The 8,339-nt window shown below is 35.5% G+C and overlaps 1 protein-coding gene across 1 annotated transcript; it reads left to right on the top strand.

Annotated features, from left to right (window-relative positions):
* The first annotated feature begins 891 nt into the window (after positions 1 to 891).
* On the top strand, positions 892 to 6,182 carry LOC117616542 (disease resistance protein RPV1-like). Its single transcript, XM_034345888.1, has 6 exons — positions 892 to 1,530; positions 2,010 to 3,099; positions 3,238 to 3,519; positions 3,651 to 4,751; positions 4,889 to 5,538; positions 5,995 to 6,182. The coding sequence occupies exons 1-6, from the start codon at positions 1,025 to 1,027 to the stop codon at positions 6,038 to 6,040; spliced, it is 3,675 nt and encodes a 1,224-aa protein (XP_034201779.1). The 5' UTR covers positions 892 to 1,024; the 3' UTR covers positions 6,041 to 6,182.
* Positions 6,183 to 8,339: the final 2,157 nt, after the last annotated feature.

The raw sequence follows: 8,339 nt of genomic DNA, 5'->3' as shown, positions 1-8,339 counted from the left end.
TTGATAACCAACTCCACAAGTCTAACTGTATTCTTAGATTTCCAACTTTGCTTTGACATAATTCAATCAATAAAATAAAAAATACAAAATCTATCCTCCTTTATCTTAATTTAGCTTATAAAACGTTCTTTGAAATCACTTACTAGAAAAAGCATCCTTTTAAAAATAAATTATATTAAATTTTAGTTTTGCATTTTTTTAAAATGAAAATAAAAAATTTAGAATGGTGAAAATCAAATTTAACAAATTTTTTTTTTCCCCTTTAATGATTTGGTATGAGAGTTGTTTTATTGTCAACTAGCTTTTTGTTTGATTAAACCAAAAGCTGGTTGTCCCCTTTTTTCTTCCATTCCACTCCCCTTTGTTTTTCTTTTCTTCTCCCTCCCTTTCTCCCTCTTCTTCCCGGCAAGTTCCTCACCTTTTCATGAAGGTGAAAGTGACAAAATTAACTCAATTGAAACAATAGGGACTAAAGTGATAAAAGTGACAAACTACGAGGATTAAAAATATCTTTTTGCCTTTCATGAATTCAGATACAAAGCAAAGAGAAAGCTTTTACATTTGCATTGGAGATTCAGCGACACTTCCTCACCATATAATTTTTCGTGTTAGCAAACATCGGATTATTAAGTCAATACTTGTATGATATTGTTGCCCCAACCATCACATTTTCATTTCCACTCTATTATTAAATATTAATTTAATTTGAGCCTGGGCCGAGTTCATAGTTTCGCTGAGGGCGAAACCACTTTTTCTTTGTTTTATCTAATTTCAGCTCAAAAGTAATTGAGAAAAGGAAGAAAGTCAGGAAAATAAAACCAAGCGCAAGGTGATTGACAGCTCGTGTCAGGGAAGTTGCGGGGAAAACGCGTCAATAATTGAGGACTGGAAGTTTCAGCGACACACCCAAACTCTTGGATTCAAAGCAAAGATAAAGCCTTTAACATTTGGCTTGCTCACACCCAAACTATTCAAGTAAGACTCATCTGTTTTTCTGAAGAGAGAAGCAAACACTGAAACAATTATGTTGGCTTCCATGGCCAACCAACGAGCCTCTTCTTCCTCTGCTTGCTTCACCAATTCATTGAAAAACCAGGTCTTTCTGAGCTTCAGAGGCGAAGACACGCGCCACAACTTCACAGACCATTTGTATAACGCTTTATGTCAACGAGGCATTAACACCTTCAGGGATGACGATGAGCTCAGAAGAGGAGAAGAAATATCAAGGGCGCTTCTCACAGCAATTGAAGAATCAAAGATTTCTGTCGTTGTGTTCTCCAAAAACTATGCCTCTTCAAAGTGGTGTTTGGATGAACTTGTTAAGATTCTTGACTGCAAAGAATCAAATCAACAACTGGTCATACCAGTTTTTTACAAGGTGAATCCATCAGATGTACGGAATCAGAGAGGTAGCTTCGGGGATGCACTGGTTAACATGGAGCGCAGATACAAAGATAAGATGGACAAGGTCAACAAATGGAGGGCAGCTCTTTCACAAGTAGCAGCTTTGTCAGGGTTCAATTTGGACGAGTAAATTTCTAACCCCCTTATATAATGCTTTTCCTCTTGTTTTGTTTGTAATAAGTATAGCCACTATATATATATATATATATATATATATATATATTTGTACTCTGGTTGTTAGTGTAGAAGAAAGTTCTTCATTTTGATCCCAAATAAAAAGTAATTACAATTTTTTTTGTTAAAAGAAATGAATGAAAATAATTTTTTGATGTCAATAATTAATTAATAGCGTGAAAATTATTTTTAAGAAATTTATTAAGGTTATACTTATTATTAATAAATTAATTTTCTCCGTTTCAAAAATTATAATACTAATTTTCTTGACAAACTTTAATTGGAATCAGTTTTATAAGAGTTAATTTATTCATCGTTGCTCAAAATTCTCTTCTTTTTGTGTGTATAATGTTCCTTGCCCTTATTTTATTTTTTAATTTATGTAGAAAATGCCATGTCGCTAAATGCTTCATATTCTTTTCAATTGGCAGGCATCAATCTGAATCTAAGTTTATCCAAGACATCATTGAAGAGATTTCAAAACACGTATTAAACACCGTGTGTTTGGAAGTGGGAGAGCATCCAGTTGGAATGCAAGCTCAAGTACAAGTTATGAATGAGCTATTAGATTTGGGGAAAAGCGATGTTCGTATGGTAGGGGTATGGGGAACTGGTGGAATTGGTAAGACCACAATTGCTAAAGCTGTTTATAATTCAATTGCCCATGAATTTGAAGGTTGTTGTTTTCTGGCAAACGTTAGAGAATGTTCAACGTCGCATGGAGGTTTAGCCAAACTGCAAAAGACTCTTCTTTTTGAGATTCTAAGGGGGAAAAAATTGAAGGTGACCAATGTTGATAAAGGAGTCACCTTGATAAAGGAATGGTTGAGGCGTAGAAAGGTTCTCTTGGTTCTTGACGACGTGGATGACATGGAACAGTTACACAAATTAGTTGGGGCATGTAATTGGTTTGGTGTAGGCAGTAGAATTATTATAACAACAAGGGATAAGCAACTGTTAACTGCTCATGATGTTAATTTAATACACGAGGTCAAGAGTTTACATGATCCTGAAGCTCTTGAGCTCTTGAGTTGGTATGCCTTCAAAAGAAGTGAGCCTCCTTTGGGTGATTATGTAAAACTTGCAGAACGTGCAATACGCTATGCTCAAGGCCTTCCTTTGGCTTTGAAAGTTCTAGGTTCTCATCTATATGGTGGAAGTATACATAAATGGCAAGCTGCATTGGATGGTTTCCAAGGCACAGAAATTCAAGAAGTTCTCAAAATAAGTTACAATGCCTTGGATGATAGAGTGAAGAAGGTTTTCCTTGACATCACATGTTTCTTTAAGGGTAAAAGTAGAAACTATGTGACAGAAGCTTGTGAGCTAAACACTAGATATGGCATTGATGTACTCATAGAAAAGGCCCTCATAAGTGTTGAAGGAAGTCATATTCAGATGCATGACTTACTAGAAAAGATGGGTAAGGACATAATTGAGCAGGAGTCGCCCACTGAACCCGAAGAACGTAGCAGATTGTGGTTTCATGAAGATGTCGAGCATGTTCTGACTAATAACACAGTAAGTAAATAAAATTTTATATGTGAGTGTAATGTTTTATTTAATTCAATAACTAACACATGTTGTGTGTTAAGTATAATATATTTTTATATTATAAATACCTTGTAACACTTAGTACATTTTTCTTTTTTCCATTAGGGAACAAATAAAATCACAGGCATCGTGTTAAATTTCCCCAAACAAGATGATGAGATATTCTTGGATATTGGCACAAGTTTCTCGAAGATGAAAAATCTTAAAATTCTCATAAACTACAACGTATGCCTTTCTGGAGACGCTAGATCTATCCCAAACAATTTGAGAGTGCTTGATTGGCATGGATGTCCGTTCCAATCTTTTCCAGCCAATTTTCTTCCAAAGCAACTAGTTGTGCTCAATATGCGTCGCAGCCGCATCAAACAACTAGGGAAGGGATTGAAGGTATTTTGAACTATCTCTCATCCCTTATTATTTTTAAGAGGCCTCATTTATTGATTGATGTATGTTGTAAATTTCTTTAATGCTATCCATTTGATTATTATTATTTTTTATTATTATTTTTTATTTCACAGCATTTTAAAAATTTGGCATGGTTGAATTTGGCGGGATCTCAATTCCTAACTGAAATCCCGGATCTATCCAGCAGCCCAAACTTAAGGTACTTGAAAGCGAATCGTTGTACAAGTTTAGTCAATGTTCATCCATCTGTTGGATATCTTGATAAACTTGAAATATTGGATTTTTATGACTGCCATAAACTCACGAAGTTTCCAAGAAAAGTTGCGTTGAAATCTCTGATAATTTTTCGTCTTAAAGGTTGCATAAAGTTGGAGAGTTTCCCAAAAATTGTGGGCAAAATGGAATCCTTATATTTTTTGGACCTTGAGAGAACTGCCATAAAAAAGTTGCCTGAATCAATTGGACGTCTCATTGGGCTGGAAGAAATGAGATTATCTGAAAGTGCTATAAAAGAGTTGCCTTCATCAATTGGAAATCTCACTGCCCTAGAAGTTTTACAGTTAGGTGGAAGTGCTATAGAAGAGTTGCCTTCATCAATTAGAAATCTCACTGCGCTTCAACGATTAAATTTAGAAGGATGTGAAAACCTTGCAAATCTGCCACAATGTATTTATGGGTTGCAAAAGCTGGAGTATATTAATCTCAATCGGTGCCCAAAACTTGTCACATTTCCAAACAACTTGATCTCTGAAGTTTTATCGAGTTCAGAATCACTTCCTTTGGAGATTCGAACCAACGCAAATAGTCCACGCGATGGCGACTTCGCAAGGCGGAGGAGATTGGATTTTGAAGAGTGCAATGTATCAGACATTGATTCCTTGGAGAATTTTTGTCGTTGGTCCAACTTAAAGAAAATTAGTCTATCCAAAAGTAATTTTGTCTGTCTTCCTGTGTGCATTAGCGAATGTGTTAACTTAAAGGAGTTTGATTTGAGGGGTTGCAAGAGGCTTGTAGAAATTCTAGTACAACTTCCAGCGTCTATAAAATGGGTTCACATGAGTGATTGCATATCACTGGAAAGATTTTCAACAATGTCAAAGATATTGGAAGACGGAGACATGCAAGGCATTAGTTACATGGACTTGTCTAATTGCCATAGGCTATGCGATAATCTAGGATTGGACGTTTCGAAAATGGCAAAATTATTTAATGAGGTAACGTATTTATTTTATCTATATAATTAATATGCATACATTACATGTAATTAATACCATACTATGTATGCTGCATGCACGACTAATTAATAATAATAATAATATATATGCTTGTGTTGTGTTGTTTTGTGTTATAGATGAAGTTTCGTGGCAATGCAAGGATTGTCTTTAGACTACCTGGCAGTAGCAGTAAAGTTCCAGAATGGTTCACTTTTCGTAATTACCTTGATGACTATGATGAGAGTAAATTTGATAACCTTGATCATGATGGCAGGAGTGTTCGTAATTACGAACTTCCTATTGAAATTCCTTCGACATTGGATAACGCAAAATTGGTTTTGTGTGTTGTTTGGGAAATTACAGAATCATTTGTTAGCCCTTGTTCTCTTGAATTTGCTTTTCAGAGTCATCGTCGAGATGAATGGCGTGTGTATGGAGGAGAGACGGAGGCAGGAAATGTATGGCTGGAATGTATGTCATTAGTTCCGCGTCGGGGAAATATTCCATTTGAGCCGTCTACGTGGGATACGTTTCGAGGTACTAGTACGTGGTTGGACTGTATCCCATTATTTCTTGATAATCAATTAATGCCGCCTATTTTTCGAGTTACTGTTAGCGGCAAAGGGTTGCGCGTCAAAAGCATTGGGGCCCACTTGGTTCATAACAGTATGTCAAGGGATTATAATGTTTATTATCCTGGCAAACATATCGATGAAAATGGATTAGATGATATTTACCTCTATTTTGCCGACCGCCTCCTCGAATTTGTCTGTACATCGACCATGGAGTGAGCGTTTCGTGAGTTATTCTAGTAATAATAAATATAAATTTTCATATATATTTTAAGGTGCTTTTAGCAATATGTTTCATATCAAATTAATTTAATCTCACCACTTAGTCAGTTTATGATTTTTGTTCTAAAGTTTTGTATGTCTTTTTTATTATTTTTGTACCTGAAATTTGAGAGTCAGTATTAAATTGGGAAAATGATAGTTTAGGGTGGCTAATTGAGCGAAAATTATATATTTTAAGGTAAAAATAAAATAAAGGGAGCTTTAGTTTTCACACATAAAATACTTTACTAATTTGAAAGATAGATATACAATTTTACTTAATTAATATAAGACCAAAGACAACCTACTTTTACTAAAATAACATTGAAGAGCACTAAAATTACTACATGTGCCATTGTGCTTTATTGTCAAATATAGATATTTAGTTTTTACCCACTCAAAACTTACAGTCAAAACGACATAACCAAGACTAAAAAACGACACTGCTCAAATTGAATCAGTTCCAAAAACCCTTCGCGCGACCTTTCATCTTCAACTACTGCAACTCAGCCGATAGTTCCACACTGAGCAGCGACGACGACGACGAGCAACGACGACGACGAGCAACGACTGACGACGAGCAGCAACGACGACGAGCAACGACGATGAGCAACGATCACCACCAACAACGACAACCACTGACGACGATAGTAGCGATTTTCACTCTCTTGGGAAAAAAACAGTAAGAAAATGACCCTCTAACACAGATTTGTCTTCGATTTTAGTGATTACACATTTTTGCTGTTGTTCTTTATGCAATGCAGTTTTTGGAAAAATGGATGAATCGTTGGATTCAAAACTACTTTTCGTTTAGGTTTTGCTTCGTTTATAGGGATTAACCATTCAAAATCGTTGGATTCTTGATTTTTGGTTGCTTGTAGCAGATTTTGAACCAGAAACTGCAATGCAGTTTCTGGTTCCATAATTCAATTTCAGAGTGCTTTTTGCTAGGGTTTATGGGAATGTTATAACTGCTCATGAAGTTAAACGTGTTTTGATATTCAGTACTGTCTTTGCATTTTGATTTTTGGTTGCTTGTAGCATATTTCATAATTCAATTTCAGAGTGCTTTTTGCTAGGGTTTATGGGAATGTTATAACTGCTCATGAAGTTAAACGTGTTTTGATATTCAGTACTGTCTTTGCATTTTGATTTCTGCTTGTTTATAGCAAATTTTGAACCAGAAACTGCATTGCAGTTTCTGGTTCCATAATTCAATTTCAGAGTGCTTTTTGCTAGGGTTTATGGGAATGTTATAACTGCTCATGAAGTCAAACGTGTTTTGATATTCAGTACTGTCTTTGCATTTTGATTTCTGGTTGTTTGTAGCAAATTTTGAATCAGAAACTGCAATGCAGTTTCTGGTTCCATAATTCAATTTCAGAGTGCTTTTTGCTAAGGTTTATGGGAATGTTATAACTGCTCATGAAGTCAAACGTGTTTTGATATTAGTTTCAGTACTGTCTTTGCGTTTTGATTTCTGGTTGTTTGTAGCAAATTTTGCTCAGAAACTGCAATGCAGTTTCTGGTTCCATAATTCAATTTCAGAGTGCTTTTTGCTAGGGTTTATGGGAATGTTATAACTGCTCATGAAGTTAAATGTATTTTGATATTAGTTTCAGTACTGTTTTTGCATTTTGGTTTCTTTTCACATCAAATTTTGAGCAGCAGTTTCTGGTTGTTTGTTGCAGATTTTGACCACAAACTGCAGTGCGTATCACAAAATGGAGCAACAAATGTCACCACAAAAGAATGAAGCTGAAAACCAACCAAAGCACAGAATCAAAACGATGGCTCAAAAGATTAAACCAAAGCCAAAGCCAAACTATGATCGGAAAGCAAAGCACCCAGACTATGTCCAATTTCGGTGCAATGCCTATGCTTTCAACAGCATCATTAGAGACGTAAAGGACAAGCTCAATGAAAGGCAGAAGAAGCTTCTCAAGAAAACCCCTTTCTGGAACTTGATCGAGCTGTTTTACCACCAAAGAATCGACATGAATAACATGAATAAGTCGGACTTGGACTTAGTACAGCTGCTCAAGACATTTGATCCGGATACAAAGTCCAAATTTGGAACCAAATCATTCCAAATCACAGGCAATGCAGTGACACAGATTCTAGTCAAAAATACTGCACTGAATTTTCTGTAAACTGTAATATAATCTTGGAACAGGATGCAACAAAACGAAAAGGAAACAAACAAACTGCACTGAATTTTCTGGTCAAAAATACTGCAACAAATAAACAGAAACTGCACTGCAGTTTCTGCAACAAAATCTGAAATAAACAGAAACTGCACCAGTTTCTGCAAAAAAATCTGCTCAAAATCTGAAAACAAGCATTGAATGGCAGTCGAAAACGAATATCCACTCATTCAACAATTGTATAATGTTCATAATCTGCAACAAATAAACAGAAACTGCACTGCAGTATAATCTTGGAACAGGATGCAACAAAACGAAAAGGAAACAAACAAACTGCACTGAATTTTCTGGTCAAAAATACTGCAACAAATAAACAGAAACTGCACTGCAGTTTCTGCAACAAAATCTGAAATAAACAAAAACTGCAATGCAGTTTCTGCGACAAAATCTGCTCAAAATCTGAAAACAAGCATTGAATGGCAGTCGAAAACGAATATCCACTCATTCAACAATTGTATAATGTTCATAATCTGCAACAAATAAACAGAAACTGCACTGCAGTTTCTTCAACAAAATCTGAAATAAACAGAAACTGCAATGCAGTTTCT

Source organism: Prunus dulcis, chromosome 1, assembly GCF_902201215.1.
Source record: "Prunus dulcis chromosome 1, ALMONDv2, whole genome shotgun sequence".
NCBI lineage: Eukaryota > Viridiplantae > Streptophyta > Magnoliopsida > Rosales > Rosaceae > Prunus > Prunus dulcis.
This window is presented reverse-complemented; position numbering and strand designations above follow the sequence as displayed.

Coding starts and splice junctions, on each gene's coding strand:
- LOC117616542 (XM_034345888.1), top strand. CDS start 1,025: ATGTTGGCTTCCATGGCCAACCAACGAGCCTCTTCTTCCTCTGCTTGC. Junction 3,100..3,237: donor ATGTTCTGACTAATAACACA/GTAAGTAAATAA, acceptor TTTTTCCATTAG/GGAACAAATAAAATCACAGG. Junction 4,752..4,888: donor TGGCAAAATTATTTAATGAG/GTAACGTATTTA, acceptor TTTGTGTTATAG/ATGAAGTTTCGTGGCAATGC.